This window comes from Trachypithecus francoisi, unplaced genomic scaffold (genome assembly GCF_009764315.1).
Source record: "Trachypithecus francoisi isolate TF-2019V2 unplaced genomic scaffold, Tfra_2.0 Lachesis_group4, whole genome shotgun sequence".
Taxonomy (NCBI): Eukaryota; Metazoa; Chordata; class Mammalia; order Primates; family Cercopithecidae; genus Trachypithecus; species Trachypithecus francoisi.
In genome coordinates, this window is record NW_022681469.1 from 127,469,891 (window position 1) to 127,489,215 (window position 19,325).

General features: G+C 53.1%; 1 protein-coding gene and 1 long non-coding RNA gene across 3 annotated transcripts; one reads left to right on the plus strand and one right to left on the minus strand.

The window, feature by feature from the left end:
• Window positions 1–733: 733 nt before the first annotated feature.
• LOC117072943 lies at window positions 734–18,782 on the plus strand. Its single transcript, XR_004433029.1, has 3 exons — window positions 734–743; window positions 4,775–4,781; window positions 18,654–18,782. It is a non-coding gene; the product is annotated as an uncharacterized LOC117072943 (long non-coding RNA).
• On the minus strand, window positions 13,448–16,083 carry LOC117072942 (SH3 domain and tetratricopeptide repeat-containing protein 1-like). 2 transcript variants are annotated; one of them, XM_033193430.1, is made up of 4 exons: window positions 15,996–16,083; window positions 15,573–15,694; window positions 14,706–14,833; window positions 13,448–13,680 (listed from the first exon to the last, which is right to left on the minus strand). In XM_033193430.1, the coding sequence occupies exons 1-4, from the start codon at window positions 16,044–16,046 to the stop codon at window positions 13,535–13,537; spliced, it is 447 nt and encodes a 148-aa protein (XP_033049321.1). In that variant the 5' UTR covers window positions 16,047–16,083; the 3' UTR covers window positions 13,448–13,534. The 2 variants fall into 2 exon arrangements, with proteins under 2 accessions (XP_033049321.1, XP_033049322.1); XM_033193431.1 differs by having other exon boundaries at window positions 13,468–13,638.
• Window positions 18,783–19,325: the final 543 nt, after the last annotated feature.

Here is a 19,325-nt window from a genome sequence, read left to right on the forward strand (position 1 = left end):
TTACAAGCGTGAGCCGCCGCACCCGGCCGAAAACATGTTTCTTTACAGCCTCAGTCCTCATTTGGGTAGTCTGTTCTTTGTAGGACATTCAGGGAGCGGAGGACATCTTGAGTCTTGAAAGTCGCGCTCTGCGAGATGGGAATCTTCCGGCTGCTTATTTAGGGAATCCTGCCGGCTGTCATTTAGTGGAGAGCGCAGTTTCCTGGCTGTCCTGGTCTTTGAGGGGAGGGAGACTGAGGGGTCATTTTCGCACTTGGACCAACGTGTTTATGAAACCTGGCTTGTGGATCATTTGGATGTTTTTATGAAGGAAAAGCCACATCTGTGACTTTCAGATGAGTGGAAGTCATGTGAAAATACATATATATATTTGGCTACTATGGAGAAGTTTTGTCCTTGGGACCTTTGAATACAGTCACGGGAGAGCAGAATGTTCACGGTGTGGTGCTTACAGTGTACATGCAGAGTCACATTCTTCACAAGTATTACTTTAAGAAGTGACAAATAAGAGAAAAATATTTTCCTCATGACAACCTCGGTAAGAAGCTGGCACTACTCTTGTTTTTGGAGGGGTGTGAAGGGAATATTGAGAAAGTGTCATCCACATTAGACTCGCCCACTCTGCAAATCCTGTGCCGGCTGGAGTGAGGACCCCATGACGGAAAGCTGCACCCTCTGCCCGGAAGGAGTTGAATGTTTGTGGCACTCGGGATGCACGGTTCTTCTCCATATAAAGGCAGAGTGTGAAACGCTGTGGAGGCTGAGAGAAGAGATGTGGTTAGCAAGTATGAGTGAGATGTTTGGCGCTTGTTAGCACCTGTCGTCTATGCAGCAAGCTTTGCTATCTGCACACGTGTGATTCTTAGAACACTGGCTTGTGGAGCCGTGAGGCTGTCGATGGCCCCTGCTCTCAGCAGGCTGAGGAGTTCCCTGTTACCACCAGGATAACCATAATTGAAGGCTGTCACTCAATCCCAAGTCCCGGAAGGGGGTTCCTTTCAGAGAGGAAAACACCTTGGAGCCTCGAGCAGAATTCAGTGATTTTTCTTATAACGTTGCTTAGATTTCAGCAGCTTAGCTGAAAGCTGGTCTTCCATGCAGTGAGCAGGAGCCCACCTCATTGCTTCAGCCAGGAAGATGCTTCCCTCATGCTGGAACTGACTTCAAACAAACTTGAAAGCTCTGGCACCGCTGCTCATTTCCATACTGTTGCAGGCCATCTAAAATATGGAGCATGCCTTGGCGTTTTGATTTTGTGACTCCTCTTGAACGGCTCTGAGATGGCTCAACGCGAGTTAGACATTTGCAGAAATGATCAAGCAGAGCTGCAGTCATCTTGCAGATCAAGTGAAGTTTTTTCTGAAAGCCTGTTACAGGCTTAAATTTCTGATCCCTTTCCATCCACTGATCTTGTATGATTGGTTTCTTTTTGCACCCATTTGGGTCTGTGAAGCGTCTCCCCACCGTGGTAGAACTTTAACTCTGATTTCATGCATGAGTCGGTATCCTCACTCTTCATCTGTGAGGAGAAAGTGCTGCAGGTCCTGCGTGGTTTCCATCCTCTCCCTGCATGCGGATGGATTGGGAGGTATTTGTGATGTGTGAACTTGCTACCCCCAGAGACTCCTTGTTCACTCCCCTGGACCGTACTCCTCCCTACTCCCCTGGACCACACACCTCCCTCCTGGTTAACTCCCTGGACCACGCTCCTCCCTCCTAGTTCACTCTCTGAACCACACTCCTCCCTCCTGGTTCACTCCGTGGACCACACTCCTCCCTCCTGGTTCACTCCGTGGACCACACTCCTCCCTCCTGGTTCACTCCCTGGGCCAAACTCCAGCCTCCTCCCTCTTGGTTTACTCTCTGTGTCCCCACTCCACCCTCCTGGTTCACTGCCCTGGGCCCCCACGCCTCCCTCCTTGTTCACTCCCCTGGGCCCCCACACCTCCCTCATAGTTCACTCCGCAGGACCCCCACTCCTCCCTACTCCCCTGAGCCGCATTCCTTCCTCCTGGTTCACTCCCCTGGATCCCCACTCCTCCCTCTTCGGGGCGTGGTAGTTTCTACTGTGCTTGTGCCAGCGCGATAAGGCTGAGTGGCAGCTCCAGGGCTGTGGCTGCTCACGCAGCTGTGGCGTTAGTGCAGAGAACTGCGGGGACGCAGCTACCCTTGCTGTGATTCTTCGAGTGTCATAGTCAGTGTGGGAAGCTGGGTGGGACGTGGATGTCCCAGGAAGGGACAGGAGCCCCCCCTCAGCCTCTGTCAAACACTTCTCCGCCAGGCATGGTTGCTCATGCCTGTAATCCCAGCGCTTTGGGAGGCCAGGGCAGGCGGATCACCTGAGGTCAGGAGTTGGAGACCAGCTTGACCAATGTGATAATTTTTGACACATTAAGGATTAAGGAAAATGACTCCACTCGTTTCCTTGCTTTTTAATTGACGATTGGTGTAGCCCAGTAGTCTGAACTTGTTAAGCAACCATTCTTACTGAAAGGCTAATCTTTAAAAGTCTCTTCCTCTGGTCACGTCTTTGGCTGCTGTAATCAAATGCAATGTAATCAGCACTGGTTAATGGCTTTCCTTGCTTGGCTAACAAATGCTCCTCAGAAACTTTGATTTCTTGTTATTTTCATTATATTATGTTTTAAGCCTTCTAATTTTTCTAGCTTTCCTGCAAGTTGGGAATAATTGTGATAGGTGCTTAGTTTGGAATGTTGACGTACACTCTATGACCAGCTACTATGCCATTGTGTGAACACTGATTTGTCACTTTCTCATGAAGACTGATTTCACCTAGTTTGGTAAATTCTATTAGGGAAGGGGATGGAATGCAACTGCTGTTAGGAGGCTTTTTTAAGGATCGGGGAAATGTTGCCATGATTATTACCATTACAGAAGGAACATAAAAATACGTGCTGCCTTCAGTCATGATGAATATGTAAGTCCGCATCTGTGACTGCAGAAAGCGGTAGCCCCAAATCTTAAAATCGTGTGGATGCACCAAGCCCACCTGCAGGGCACTGTGGAGCAGCCTGCATTAGCCGAAGTTGGCCCACAAGCCCTGAGGGATGGTGTCTGAGTTATGATAAGGCTCTGACTTAGGATTAAACAGGCCTCCAAGTACTGTGATATTCTAAACAAAGCACAGACTGTCCAGGGAGCCAGTGGGCACCTGTAGGCAGTGTAGGTGAAAAGGCTCCAAGGAAGGTTCCTGCAGCTCAGCTAGGAGGATTCTGTAAGGCAGTAGACACGTCAATGTTCACATAGGAGTGTTGAGCTATATTCATTCCTTTTTTTTTTTTTTTTTTTGAGGCGGAGTCTCGCTCTGTCACCCAGGTTGGAGTGCAGTGGCCGGATCTCAGCTCACTGCAGCTCCGCCTCCCCGGTACGCCATTCTCCTGCCTCAGCCCCCCAGTAGCTGGGACTACAGGCGCCACCCTCGCCCGCTAGCTTTTTGTGAGAGACGGGGTTTCACCGTGTTAGCCAGATGATCTCGAACTCCTGACCTCGTGATCCACCCGTCTCGGCCTCCCAAAGTGCTGGGATTACAGGCTTGAGCCACCGCGCCCGGCCTATTCATTCCTTTTAAGCAGCCAGGCTTGTGCGTGTTTTGAGGGGCACTCACATGGCGCCCCTACCACCCTCACTGCTGGTTGTGCCTGTTTGATGTTCCGGGTTTCTGTGTTAAGTGTGTCCACTCTCCAAATGTATCTCTGTCTCTAGAATATTTTAGAGTAGACCATTTATTGTTTAAACGCTTATTTTTAGTGAGGAAGAAATCTTTAAATGGGCCATACAGACCCTGCTATAAATGTTTAACAATGGAATGTGTAATGTTTAACACGTAGTGTTTAAAGTAGAAGACAGTTTAATTTAGAAATCCTGTTGGAATGGCAACTTAAATTACCACCATCCATATGCATATGGAAAAGAAAGAGTGAATGTGCAGAATTGGAATTTTCTCTATTTTGTAGAGATTCTGTAATGTATCAGGTACAAGCCTCACTTCATGATTTAAATGCATGAAGCTGAAATGACAAAACTTGACAAACATGCCTTTGAATAGTGAGCCTTTATCCTCCTTGAAATAGTGATTCATTCACTAAAATGTCCACCAGAAACAACAGCCAAAAGCCTCGAGGAATCTTCTGTGATGTTGATGACATTTGGTAGATGTGTTGCTGAGACTCTGAAATGAGAAGCCCGGGAGGTGCAGGTCTATCAGGCTGTGGGACGTGGGAGAGCTGCTGCTTCAGGGGTTGGAGTCCCCGTGCCAGAGGCTCAGTCCTGCAGAGACTTTTGCACAGTGAGCACCTGCTGCCTCCGGTTGATTGTGAGTCCCCTAGATGAATACCCATGAAAGGTACCATGTCAGCAAAGAGTCAAACTCTGTGAAGCATTTGGAGATTTATTCTGAGCCAAATGAGTTACCATGGCCCTTGATACAGCCCTCAGGAGATCCTAAGAACGTATTCCCGAGGTGGTCAGAGCCCAGCCTGGTTTTATAGTTTTTAGGGAGACATGAGACAATCGATCAAATAAATGTAAGATGTACATTGGTTTGGTCTGGAAAGGTGGGACAACTGGAAGCAGGGGTGTCCAGGTCATAGATAGATTCAAAAATTTCCTGATTGACAGATGGTCGAGAGAGTTGTCAGATAAGGGGTTGTGGAGACCAAGGCTTTGTCATGTGGAGGGAATCCTCCAGGTAGCTTCGGAGAGAATAGATTGTAAATGTTTCCCATCAGACTAAGAGTCTAAGTTCTAATTCCAGAAGGGAGGTGGGATGATGAGGCAATTCTGATGCCCCACCGATCATGGCCTGGACTAGTTTTTCAGATTAGCTTTGGAATGCCCTTGTCAAAAGCAGGGGCTGTGACAAGGTGGGTGAGCCACCCCCCGCGAGGTGGGGACCGATAGCCGCCCCCTCTACCCCCTTGGCTATTGGGAGCCACCTCGCAGGGGGGTGAGCCACCCCCCACAAGGTGGGGACCCATAGCCACCCCTTCCCCCCTTTGGTTATTGGGAGCCATGGTGGACTCACGGCCTGTTTGGATATTGTGAGTAGTATCGTCTTTCCCTCTGGAAATAATGAACACTTTCACAGACCGGTGTACACCTCCAGTGTATTGTTCAGGGAACAATGATATTATTAATTATTAAACATCAAGAATCGATTGTAATAATTATTAATACTATCAATTAATATTTTACCATTAATATTGATAATTATTTTAAATAGATGATGGATGCCAAAAATTCATTGTTAATAATTGACATTTATTATGATTAATTCTTAATATTAATTGTTATATTGTCAGCATCACTTAGTGTTGATTTAAATAACATTAATTGATGATATCATTATTTAATTATTAATAGTGTTAATATTAATTATTAATACTAATCATTAACATTTTAATTAATATTAATATTTAGTGTCCTTATTGTCATTATTAATGTCATTGATTAGTATTAATTTATATCATATTTATTAATATTAATAATTAATAGACTTATTCCTGATATCCGGCGAGGAGAAGATGAAATTACTCCCAATATCGCAGAAAGTGTCCACTCCTCTATGCTGTTTTTCCTAATAACCAGGGGGTAGAAGACGACATTAATGAAATTACCGCAGTGTGTGTTCATCCTTTCGGTCTTCTTGTTTCTTCTATCCAGAGTGCGAGAGGATGATGTTACTCCCAATATCGCAAGGGGCGTGGACCTCCATTGTGATATTTTCCCTCACATCCAGCCAGGGAGAGGAAGATATTACTAATAGCCAGCCGGGGAGAGGCACATATTATCCCGAATATCACAGGGGTGTACATCCCCTTGTGATATTGTTCCTTATATCCTGGGATGGAGAAGGTAATACTAGTGGTAATATGGCAGGGGTTTTACACACCCACTGTGCTATTGTTCCGAATAACATGATATGACTCCCAGTATCACGGGGGGGTACATCCTCCTGTGATACTGTTTCTTATATTCAAGGGGAGAGAATGATATTTCTCCCAATATCGCAGGGGTTGTACACACCTCCTGTGATATTGTTCCTAATATCCCGAAGAGGACAGCGTAATATTACTCTCAATATCTCAGCGGGTGTACACCTCGTTTGTAATATTTTTCATAATATCCAAGATAGGAGAGGATGATAAGACTCCCAATATGGCAAGAAGTGTACAGCCGCCTGTGATGTAGTTCCTAATATCGAGCGGGAAAGAGGCTAAGTTTACTTTCGAGATCGCAGTGGGTGCACACCGCCCCCAACCCTGGGGTATCGTTCCTAATATCCAGGCGGGAAGAAGATGACATGGCTGACAATATCGAAAGGGTTGGACAACTCTTCTGCGATATGGTTCCTGATATCCAGGGGGTGAATGGATGATATTACTCCCAATAAAGTAGGAACCATACAGCCACCGTGGGATTTTGTCCTTAACCACAGGCGAGAGATGATATTACTACCAACATTGCAAGGGGTGTACACCCCTCCTCTGATACTGTTTCTCATATCCAGGAAAGGAGAGGATGGTATTACTACCAATATTGAAGTGATATACAACCCCCATGCGATATTGTTCTAAAGATACAGGTTGAAATAGGATGAGACTCCATCCAATATAACAAGGGGTGTACACCCCGCCTGTGATATGAATCCTAAAACCTACAAGAAGAGAGAATAACATTGCTTCCAAAAACACACGGGATGTACACCCACCCTGTGACATCGTTCCTGTCATCTAAAGGAAGAGATGATGATACTACTCCCACTACTGGAGAAGGTACACAACCCCCTGTGATACTGTTCCTCATAACTTGTGGGGGAGAGCGTGATATTACTTCCAGTATGACAGTGGCTTCACACCCAGTCTGTGATACTGGTTCTGCACACCAACTCTGTGCCCCTCGTTTCCCATGCGTTCTCTGCACACTTTTGGAACCTCATGGGAGGCTTTGTCTTTGGTTACAGATGAAGAGACGAAGGGTCTGAGAGGTTAAGCAAGTTTGTTACTGAAAAGCAGTTCCGATCCAGACCCCAAGAGAGGTTTCTTGGATCTCACAGAAGAAAGAATTCGGGGCGAGTCCATAAAGTGAAAGCAAGGTTATTAGGAAAGAAAAAGAATAAAAGAATGGCTACTCTGGCCAGGCGCAGTGGCTCACTCCTGTAATCCTATAACTTTGGGATGCCGAGGCAGGTGGATCACCTGAGGTGAGAAGTTCGAGACCAGCCTGGTCCGACATGGCAAAGCCCTGTCGCCACCAAAATACAAAAAATTAACTGGGCGTGGTGGCAGGTGCCTGAAATCCCAGCTACTAGGAAGGCTGAGGCAGGAGAATCGCTTGAACCCAGGAGGTAGAGGTTGTAGTGAGCCAAGATCATGCCACTGCATTCCAGTTCTGCCAACAGAGCGAGACTCCATCTCAAAAAAAAAAAAAAAAAAGAAGAAAGAAGAATGGCTGCTCCATAGGCAGAGTGGCCCCAAAGGCTGCTGGTTGCCCATTTTCATGGTTATTTCTTGATCATACGCTAAACAAGGGTTGGACTATTCATGAGTGTTCCAGGAAAGGGGTGGGCAATTCCCAGAACTGAGAGTTTCTGCCCTCCCTTCTGAGACCATGTATTGAACCTCCAGATGTTGCCATGGCATCTATAAACTGTCGTGGCGCTGGTGGGAGTGTCTTGTGGCAGCTAATGCATTAGAATTAGCACATAATGAGCCGTGAGGACAATCACAGGTCACTCTCGTGGCCATCTTGGGTTTGGTGAGCTTTGGCCGACTTTACTGCAACCTGCTTTATCAGCAAGGTCTTTATGAGCTGTATCTTGTGCCGACCTCCTATCTCATCCTGTGACTAAGAATGCCTAGCCTCCTGGGAAGGCGGCCTAGCAGGTCTCAGCCTCCCTTTACCCAGCCCCCATTCAAGATGGAGTCGCTCTGGCTCACGTGCCTCTGACAAGTTGGCCTGGGTTGAGTGTTCCCTAGTGTGTGGTTGTTGGAGCTGTTCCTAGGAGTAAGAGGTATTGTCAGTAGGGAACAGGCCTCTGTTAGCCCTGGGGCTGGCACTCTGCCCCAGTATGTCGGCCTCATTTTAGTGGTGACAAAACTGGGGCTCAGAGGCATCAACTCCCTCACCCCAAACCCCCAGACTGTGCGTGGTGGGCTGGGGTTTGAATGTGGGGCTTGAAGACCCATCATTTCCCCTGGTTCCCCAGTCTCTGCTGCCCAAGAGGAACAGGATCCCAGGATCCAGTCCTGTTATGGCACCAGCCAGGGTGGGTGGAGATGGGGAGGCACAGTTCCAAGGCCCTGGACTCTGAGGCAGGTCGGGGGCAGAGAGCAACCTGGACCTACAGGCCCCACCCCTAGAAGAGTGGCTGCATGCCCGTCCCAGTGGGCAGGAGATCTGTGTCCTTAGTAAACGTGATGGCGCTTCCCGCTCCTCCAGCCAGGCCGTGCTGTCTTCATGTTTCCAATGATGCGGCCTCCTCTCCAATTCCCAAGCCCAACCCACGGAGACAGCGATCTGGCGTCCACGTAAGGTTTGTCAGCAGCTCTTACCTGCTGCTTCCCGCCAGCCTCGCGGCCGGTTCTGGAAAGCTCTCTGCTGCCCCCTGGTGGGAAAGCTCGGGGCAGAGCTCTGGCTGCAAGCATGGGGTCCCAGAACCTCCTGGCTCTGTCACCTCTGCTGAGTGGAAAACCAACCCAGGACTGAAGCAGCAGATGGGTGCCTGATTCCTTATAATCAGAGCTCCACCCACTGGCAAGTCTCTCTCTGGGCCTCAGTTTCCCCTTCCATTAAACGAGGGGCTTGGGGGATACCAAGGAGGGGTAACTGCTTAGTGAGGATGGCAGGTTTCTTCTGGGGAGATGAACACGTTTTGAAACTACATGGCAAAAAAAAAAAAAAAAGTCGGCCGGGCGCGGTGGCTCAAGCCTGTAATCCCAGCACTTGGGAAGCCGAGACGGGCGGATAACGAGGTCAGGAGATCGAGACCATCCTGGCTAACACAGTGAAACCCCGTGTCTACTAAAAAATACAAAAAACTAGCCGGGCGTGATGGTGGGCGCCTGTAGTCCCAGCTACTTGGGAGGCTGAGGCAGGAGAATGGCGTGAACCCGGGAGGCGGAGCTTGCAGTGAGCTGAGATCCGACCACTGCACTCCAGCCTGGGCAACAGAGCGAGACTCCGTCTCAAAAAAAAAAAAAAGAAACTACATGGTGTGAGTGGTTGCACAGGACTGTGAATGCACAAATGCCACCGCATTATTCGCGTTGAAATAGTTAATTGCATGCGATGTGAAAGTCACCTCATTTAAAGTGTTTAAAAGAGGGGCCTGGGAGAGTGCAGTGTATGTGAGAATCACGTGGGACACCCACAGTCTCTGAACCTCGGTTTGCTTGCGGTAAAGTGGCAAAGAGACCCTGTGAGCTGTGTTCCCTGGGGCCAAGAGATTCCAAGAAGGAAAAGCTGGGATTCCAGGGACTGGGATGAGGGCCAGGGGCCGGAAGGGGAGGGGGCCTGAGGGGACGGCATAGGGGGCAGCCCAGATAAGGCTTTCAATACTGGGTAGCAGCGTCTACACAGGCGGAGATCCCTGCATCTCACTTCCCGCAGGGCTGACCGGTGGCCAGAGGTGGGACTGGCCAGGCTCGGCCCAACCAAGTCTGGGAGCAGAGGACACTGAGTGAGGGATCCCTGGGGCCACCCTCACTAGCCTGTGGCTCTCCTGACACTACAAGAGAGGTCCAGGAGCTGACCTTGGGTCCTAATGGGGGACACCTTCCTGGCAGCAAGCTGGCAGAGTGGTGTGGTGGTCAGTATACTAGGTTCTGTGTCTCCACCCCTACCTGCTGTGTGACGGTGGGCGAGACACCGAACCTCTCTGTGCCTCTGTTTCTTCAATGGCGAACAGGGGCACTAGCAGCCCCTACATGCGGCACAGTGGCCTGAAGGATAAAGGCAAGGGCAGCACGAGACCTACAGCAAAAGCTCTGAGCAGAGAGAGCAGGGAGCTGCCCAGGGAGTTCTACCACCATCTCCCCTCTGGCCGCCAGGAAACCGAGGCTCATGGTGACCTGGCCCAGGTCTGTTGGACTCAGGTCCTCCTCATCCCAAGATCAGAGGCTGCCACCAGGGAAGGAGCTGGCCCCTAGACACCGCCCAGGAAGCACACAGGGAAAATGCCCCAGGGACTTCAGTATGTTATTGCAAAAAAACATTTATTGCTATTTGAACCCTGCTTTCATGCCTCCATTTCCCAGAAAATGAGCCACGGGAGACACCAGGTGAGGCAGGAGACCATCCTCCTTGCACAAAACCCACTCCGTCGGATGCTGTCCTCAGCGAGGGTGGCTGGGGCCAACCAGGGGGCCCACCCGCAGAGTGGCAGAGGAGGCAGGTTGACCTTGCAGACATTGAGCACTGTGGTGAAGGTCCTGGCCTTCTAATAGAAGAAGAGCGACTTCTCGCTGTCCAGGAGGAAGTTGTGGGAGATGGTGGCCAGCCGCGTGTAGGTCTTCATCTGTGCCCTTCTTGTTGCCCAGGTCCACGGTGGCTGCCAGTACCAGCTGATAGTACCCGGCTGCATCAAACCGTTCCTGAAGGGGACAGGCCATGCTCAGCAAAAGGGGGACTCGGAGCCTGTCTTCCCAGAGGCTGCTCCCATCTCCAAGTCATTCCACATGTCCAGCCAATGCTGGCTCACCCCATGAGCCCCGAAGCCTGTGACACTGCTGTGGTCTCAGCTGCAGGAGGTGGGGACAACCCTGAAACCTCTGGAAGCCTTCCTGACTGTCCCTACGCTCCACTCACCCCAAGCCTCTTGCCCCAGTCCCACCCTCTCTGCAGGCAGTGGCTGCTTTCCCCATGGGCTGAGGTCACGGCAGATCCTGCCTGCTCTGAGAGTTCCATGCGGGATCCCTGGCTCCAAGCCACAGCAGGGGCACAGCATTGAGTGACCCAGGCTTCCCTCTGGCCCCTGTCCATGCTGACCATTTCCAGGCCCTCCACGGGCCAGATCAGGTACAAAACCATCTCACAGGTGTCCTTCCTGGCAATGTTCCCTAAAATATTGACAGAGTGTGACTCCCCAGACATCCACTCCCATTTTCAATGCATCTTTGGCTCAAACTCACCATCCCTGGGTTGGGATGCTGCCTCCCAGACCTCCATCTTGACCCTTCCATCTCCCCGCCGGCTTCTCCCCAGGCGCCTCCTCCACATGGGGACACCCAAGGGACCTCTCTAAGACCCTGGCCTGGCCTGTCCCTCTTCAAGACGGCTCCCAGGGCCAAGGACAAAGTCCAACATGCAGCAGTCCATTCCCACACTGCCCCGCCCCACACACGGAGCAGGGGCGTGAGAAGGCCCCGAGTCACCGCCGCCGCTCATCCAATGCCCCCCGGCCCAGCCAAACACTGGACTCTGTGCTGGGTGCATGGGTGAGCCTAATATCCTTGCTCCCAGTCTGAGGGACCTGGGACTGAACACTGACCACAAAGGTGGCCCGGGCTGTGGCAGAGGGAAGCTCAGGAGCCTGTGGGGGGCCCAGGAGGCCTCTGACTCAGCCAGGGGTGGGAGGCAAGGGCTTCCTGAAGGGGTGGGGGCATCCCAACTAAACAGGAAGCAGCCAGCCAAAGTGCATGTCTCTGCGTGTGCCTGTGCGTGTTTGTGCGCCTGTGTGTGCGCCTGTGTGTGCCTGTGCATGTGTACCTGTGTATGTGGTTGTGTGTGCACCTGTGCCTGTGTGTGTGCGCCTGTATGTGCGTGTGCCTGTGTCTGTGTGCATTTGCGTGTGCATTTCCATGTGCCTGTAGTGTGTGCAGCAGCTAGTGAGTGGCAGGCTGAGCCAGGACACACCTAATCCACCCTATTCCAGGGCTGACTCTCACGTGGAGACTAAAGGGGACCCCATTTTAGAGGTAATTGGCAAGGATGCCCATTTACTCCTGCCTCTCCGCCAGCCTTCCAGGCCCCATCCAGCCCAGCTTTCTCTCCCACTCCTCTGGGCACCGGGTCCAGAGCCTCCTATACAAGGAGGAGGGTGGGGCCTTGGAAAGACAGCCACCCTTGGGGAATTCCGAGGGGGCCTCCCTGTGGGAAGCTGGCCTGGGCTGACAGGACCAACACGATGAGGCCCAGAGGGCTGTGCACGAGAAGGAGGTGAAGGAGGCCTCTGCCCCTCGACCCCAACCATGGACTTTGGCCTCTCAGGTACTACTTGGCTGTTTCCTTCCTCCTGGGCAGGCAGAGTCGCGGCAGGCTTAACCAAGAGAGATAAAGGGCCACTTCTGGGAGGCCCGTCCCTTGGTCCCAGGCGAGCCCCTGAGCGGTAAGCAGCGTCCCTCTGGGCCTGACACCTGGCACCTCCCTGTCTGGCTGGTACTTGGGAGGCCACAGGGACCGCTTCTGACCACCAGGTGTCGCCAGCATTGGGCGGAAGCCTCTCGGGCAGCCCCAGGCCTGTGGTGAGGGATATGGGCCGGGGTCTTACGGCTGCCCCAGCTCCTCTTGTTGCTCTAAGGTCCCCAAGATCTCGGTCCCTGCACTGGAGCGCCCTGGCCCCTCAGCCTATAAGGAGCACTGACACGGTGCCGGTGCGATGCGGAGGAGGGGCGGGTGCCTGCTGGGCAGAGGGTGGAGACACCCCAGGTCTGAGTCTGCCAGTCCCAGCTCTCCACCCCTGCGGGGCTGGAGGAAGAGGGAGCACAGCACCTCCCCTCGAGACAGACCTGACCCAGCAAGGTCTCAGCCTGGCTGGCTGGGGTCCCGCCCCACTGCACCTGCCGTGAGCTGGGGTTCCCTTGTCTGTGAACCCGGTGGTAAGACACCAGTCCCACCCCACCCTTCCTGGGTGATGTGAAGATTCCAGGTGTCTCGGAACTCCAGGAAGGAGTTGCTCAGTGCAGGCTGGCACCATGGGCAGGCTGGCACCCTGGGCAGGCTTCCTAGAGGAGGCACTGGGATTTGGGTTGGATCTTGCAACGTGGATTCAATGTGAGGATGATGCCGTCCTCCAAAATGTCCTTCTCCCGACCCTGTTTTCTTTGTTAAATGCAACTTGACACTTGACTGTCAAGACTCAGTTTGGTGTCACCTCCTCCAGGAGGGTCCGCCTGACTACAATCCCCCTTCTTTACCCAGAGGCCACCATTGCCCGCTTATGTGTCAGCCTCCCTGGTTGAGACTGAGTTCTTGAGGGTGGGGCCTGGCCAGCTTGGGAGCTGGGTTGTATCTGCTAACCTTGCCGGCTCCTCCAGCTGGGTGCAGAGCTCCAGGGAAGCCACTGGGCCATTCCTAAGGAAGGCTGGAACCCAGACCCCTGGGGTCTGTGGAGATCCCACTCCAAGGGGGCCGGGATCACCCAGAGCCCTGCCCCTCCCCACTCACCTTCAGCCCTGTCCCTCCCCACCAACCTTCAGCCAAGTTTCAGGTCGTAGACGATGATGTCACCGAGCACCAGGTACATCTTCACGGAGTAGAGGGTCTCCTCGTCGAACTCCAGCGGCGAGTTGCAGAGCTACAGGGCCTTGAGGTAGAAGTGCTCCGCCAGCTTGCCGTGGCCCAGCCGGTGGTGCAGGGCGGCCAGCCGGTAGTAGGCCACGCGCTCGTTCAGCCGGTCCCCTGGGGTGGAGGCCAAAGGGGCAGGTGTGAGGACGTGGCTCCCTGGGGCAGTCAGGCACAGGCCCCTCAGGAGCAGGTATACAGACCCCGGGCAGCACCTGGCTTGCCTCCAGGCACCTGCGGTCACCTGGGCAGCTCTGGCCAGTCCCTTCCGGGTTTCCAGACTCACTTTCCCATCTGTAAAGTGGAACTAATAAGGCCTGCCCCTGTCTACTGTGAGGCTTTGGCAAAGTCGGGCTTGGATGGCCCAGCTCTGTTCCTACACATAGCCACCTGCCTTTGCTCACTGGTTTTAACCAGTGGAGCCCAAAAGCCATGCAGTCCAGGTGCTCCCGAGCACCCCGGCTCCATGCAACCCACAGATGTGACATCAGACTCCTCCTGGGTGTGTCACGATCAGAGCCTCTTATCTTGGGGAGTCACTGCGTGCCTGAGGTCCAGGTCCCCCCACAGTTGCGCAAACCCAGCTAGGCTGTCTCCGATGTCCTCCCCTTTGCAGGGCGAGTGCCGTGGAGCCTGCATTCAATGCATTTCCACACAGCTGCACACCTACTCTGTACTGGGCCCCAGGGCACAAGGCGCTGGGGCATGCGGCCTGCCCAGGTTTCTCTGTCGTTGGAGGAGGAGAGACGAGCTGGCACAGCACCCGGGGATGCCCGGCTTTAAGGGGCAGGCTGCTGGAAGGGGAACTGGGATTTCATCAGCCGGAGAGTTGTGTGGTTGAGGGTGGAAAGGGCACAAGACAAAGGGAATGTGCCAGTCGGCCTGGCACAGGGACCGAGATGCCTGGCATGTCTGGAAGGCAGAGGGCACACTGGGCGGCCCTTGTGATCAGCAGCGGGAAGAGACAGAGGAAGCAGAGCTCAGCCAGGCAGGGAGTTCTGCGCTATGTGAGAGACCTCGGGCTGTGCCCCACGGCCAGACAGGGAAGCCAGCTGGGCAGATCTGCCTGCCTGGACAGGAGACCGGGAAAATCCAGCAGCTGTTTCAGCTCCTGCCCTGCAGACATGGAGGCTCGGCTCTGGCAAAGTGTGGGTCCTGGCAGGGCGGGCGCTCAGGGGACTTACCCAGAGTGATGCTGACAGCTAGGGCCATGTGGGCAAATTCCAAGCCCTTCTGGGGCTCCTCCAGCATTGCCAGCAGTGCCACCGGCTTGTTGTACAGCTGCGGCTCACCTTGTAGTTGCCCGTAGTCACTGCCAGGGGCAGGACCCCTACCACACAGGCAGGTGGGGTCAGGCTTCCCGCAGCACCCACCTTGCCCAGCGCCCTCCTCAGAGCTCAAACATGTGCTTGGAGCTTCCCACGCCCCAGTTACCCGTGCACCTCCACAGAGCTCTGTGCTCTGGGATAACGCACGGTTCAGACACCCAAGTTGGGGGCTGAAGAGTCATCTGAGGCCCATCCAGCTACACCTGGCAGCCTCAGACCAGCCTCTCCCACCCTGTGCACCGGGGGTCTGACTGGGGGGAGCCAGCACTCCTCTCTGCTCTAAAAACACCACATTTGTCTGTGCCCAGAGCTGAGCCACACCGTGAACTCAGAGGAAGGGAGAAGCCGTCCCCGTTTCGGGGTGCATGCAGATCTGGGCCCTGGCCCTGGGTCTCCCACTGACATGCTGTGTGTCCTTTGTCATGTCTCTGTGACTCTCTGAGCCTCAGCTTCCTCATCTGGAAGATTAGGACAGGACTTTCCACTCATGGTTGCTTGAGATCATCAGGTGCAAAGGGTAGAGCCACTGTCATGTCCACACCCAAGCGTTTGTCCTGGGAAGGGGCACGGTCAATATCATTCCTGGTGAGACCACTGGGAAACTAAGCATGTGCATGGGTAGCCCTGCCTGCAGGTGGGAGGCCTCTGCCCTGCCACACTTGTGCCTCAGCCCTCCAGGTGCCCCGCCAAGGCCCACCCACATCAGCCCACAGGCCAGCTCACCTGGTAGAAGGACATGGCTTTCTTCCGCTCCCAGGCCCCATTGAAGAAGATGTCTCCAGCTGCCTCAAACAGCTCCACCCCAGGTTGGAGTCGCCTGTGTACAGGACCACATTCTGTGCCACCTGGAAGGAGGCAGAAGTTCCCTCAAGACCCACACCTGGTGAGGTGGCCACACCCACCTTTGCCAGCCTCCTTCCTCTCACACACTGCAGGTAAACCTGAGCATTTTTCAGACCTGTGCATTAGGGCTGCCCCACCACTGGCATGAGGACGATGAACTGATGCACCTGAGTGCCAGGAGGTGATTGAGCAGCTGCAGCCCAGAAGCCCGACACCTGTGAATCCTACCACCAGGGATATCCCTAGCCTACCCCCCGTACTCAAACAGTCTCCGTGGCCCCCAGATTGCTGGGAACCTATCACCTGGTTCCTTTCTGCGTTGCCACATCCCTGCCGCAGCTCAGGGCCACACATCAACAGTGTGTGTGGGTGGGCCTGGTCCCCTCTTGGCCATGAGCTCGATCCTTCTCCTCAGCTCCAGGAGGTATACAGCAGGTGCTCAATAATGAAAGCTTCACCAGGCTCGTGAGCTTCACAATTTGTTCCAGATCACACTGGGAAAGCCTCTGAAAACAGCCGCTATGATAGGTTCATTTTGTAAGGAGATGTACCACGTGTCTCTTGGAGCAAGTTCTTCTGTGTGTTAACTGAGTGGTCCCGTTCTTTGAGCATGTGCTGTATACCAGCAGGTGCTAGGCACTGTGAGGGGCCACACCTCTGCCCTCAGGAAGAAGATGCTGGCCACTGTGGGATGATGTGAGGGAACCAGTTGGAGGGAGGGAACAGGCACACAACAGGTGTTCAGCAGTGGCTTAGGAATGCGTAGATGGATGGATGAATGGATGAGCAGATGTATAGACACATGGATGGATGGATGGGTGTGTGGATAGAAGAATGCTTGGATGGATGGATGGACAGATTGATGGATGGATGGGTGGGTGCATGGTTGGAATGATGTGTGTATGTATGGGTGAGTAGATAATGTATGGATGTGTGGAGGATAGATGGTGGATAGATGAATGTATGGATAAACAAATGGACAGATGAACGGAGGGATGGATTAATAGATTGGTGGGTGGATGGATGAATGATGCATGGATGGAAGAATAGGTGAGTGGATGGATGGGTGAAAGGATGGATGATAGAAGGATGGATGGATATTGGATGGATGTATGAATAGATGGGTGGATGGATGATGGAAGGATGAACATGTGAATGGATAGATGATGGAAGAATGGTTGGATGAATGGATGGACAGACGAACAGGTGGATGGGTGATGGCTGAATGGGTGGGTGATGAATGGACGGATGGATGGATGAATGGAAGGATGAACTGGTGAATGGATGGATGGATGATGGATGAATGGAAGGATGAGCAGGCGAGTGGATGAATGATGGAAGGATGGATGGATGATGGGCAGATAGAAGAATGAACAGTTGAATGGATGGATGATGGAAGGATGGAATGAAGAACAGTTGAATGGATGGATGATGGAAGGATGGATGAACAGGTGAATGGATGGATGAAGAGATGAACAGTTGAAGGATGGGTGGATGATGGATGGATAGGATAAAGTTGGATAGATGATGGAAAGGTGGATGGATGGATGGACGAACAGGTGAATGGATGGATGATGGAAAGATGGATGGAAGGACCCACAGGTGTATGTAAAGATGATGGAAGAATGGATGGATGGATTAATGGATAATGGATGGATGGAAGGATGAACAGGTAAACAGATGATGGAAGGATGGGCAGATGGACAGGTGAATGGATGGATAGACGGGTGAATAGATGGATGATAAAACAATGGATGAATGATGCATGGATGGATGGATGGATGGAAGGATGAACAGGTAAATAGATGTTGGAAGGATGAACGGATGGATGGATGGACAGAGAGTGAACAGCACAGAGGCCCTACTGCCTCCCTTGCCACTCAGCTGGATGTACAGGTCCACCAGCTCGCTCTGCCGCAGGATGTAGTAGGTCTTCCCTGCTTGCAGCCACGCATGAGCCTCCTCTTCTGGAGGTGAATGAAAATCCCCAAACTTCTCTGGTGTAGTCCAGAGTGGATCTGTAGGCCCTGGAATCAGACACAGGTGTCAGAACGAGGGCTCTCATCCTCCTGGAACCAGTCTGCCTCCTCCCGTGGGTCTGGTGACAGATGAATCTGGAATGTGGGGACTGGGAACGGCCCTCTTGTGTGTGCAGTGTTCTGCCCTTCCCAGGCTGCTGGGAGGGCCAGGGTGAACACAGACGGCATGGAAAAGATGAAGGACATCCTTCTGAGGGAATCGAGCATCATGCTGCCCTGTGGGAGGAGGAGTGTGCCAGTCCATCTCCCCTGCCTCCCAGACATGGCCTGTGTCTTTTCCAGATGCACCAGGAGCCGTTAGTGTTCAGAGGTTATCTAGGTCGATGGTTCCCAAGGTGTGCAGGCATCACAGTCACTCGGAGGCCTGTCTGTATAGCTTGCTGGCCCTGCCCCCAGAGCTTCTGGCTCCACAGGCCTGGGGCAGGCCCTAGAACTCCCACTTGCCACCATCTCCTAGGTTACATGGATGCTGCTCTGCTCATTTAGGTAGTACACTTTGAGAAGCATGGCTCCAGCACACTGGCCCATTTTCCTTCTGTGAACCTGAGGCCAAGACTGGAGCCAGTCTCCCGGGTCCCCATGGAATCCGGCTCCTTCCCTGCTCTCTCAGTAAGTCCGACACTCGAGGGGCTGTGACTGCAGCAATGTCACCAGGCCCTGTGGGTGGGGTGGCCAGGGCCATGGTTACCCCCACCAGGCCAGGATGCTCAGGGGAAGCCGAGTGGGCCACTTATGGGATGTGAGACCTTGAAACCCTGCCCCAGGGAAGCAGGTGACACAATTGGCTCTGTCTTCTGTGGGAGCGAAGCCACAGGTGGCTGCTGTGGTCACATTTAAGGGGAGAGATGAAGGCTAGCAGTGAAGACTTGGGGCAGGCAGAGGTCAGATGACAAAAGCCACCATAGTAGGAAGAACAGCCCAGAGTGCACGTACTGCCTCTGCTGGGGTTGAGAGGACCTTTGACCCAACAAGCGAGGCTCAAGCTGGGACTCACAAGCCAGCAGCAGCCCTGGGCCAGCTTCCCTGTGCCCCCCTCCCTGCCCTGCCCCTTGCCACCCTCCACAGCCCCACCACTGCAAAGCCAGCCCTGACCGCTCAGTGCCCAGGGACAGGTAGAGCTGACTGATGATCTCCAGGAGCTGCCCCCTCCAGCACGCAAAGCCTAGTGTCATATCTGCCACACTTGGCATCATGTTGGGGGAATGGGGTTCAAAGCCAGGCTCTGGTGTTCCCACACATGCTTCTCTCATGCAAGCAGGCTCCAAACGCACAGTCTCCCTGGCCTCTCCCAAAGCCAGAAGCGGTCTCAGCTTCCTCTACTGAGTCTGGCAAGAGAGAAAAGAGAAGCAGTGAACACCCCCAGCCAGCACCTCTGGTCCCATGTCAGGTTGAGCTGGGTGTCGGTGTTGCAGGGTGAGAGCATTGCAGGGGGCAAGGGTTGAAAGTCATATCATCCCCTTCCCTCCTGGATCATGGGAACAACATCACTGGGGGGTGTACACTTTCTGCGATATTGGGAGTAACATCGTCTTCTGTGCCTTGGAATATTAAGGACAATATCACTGGGGGAGCGTGTACATCTTCTGCAATATTG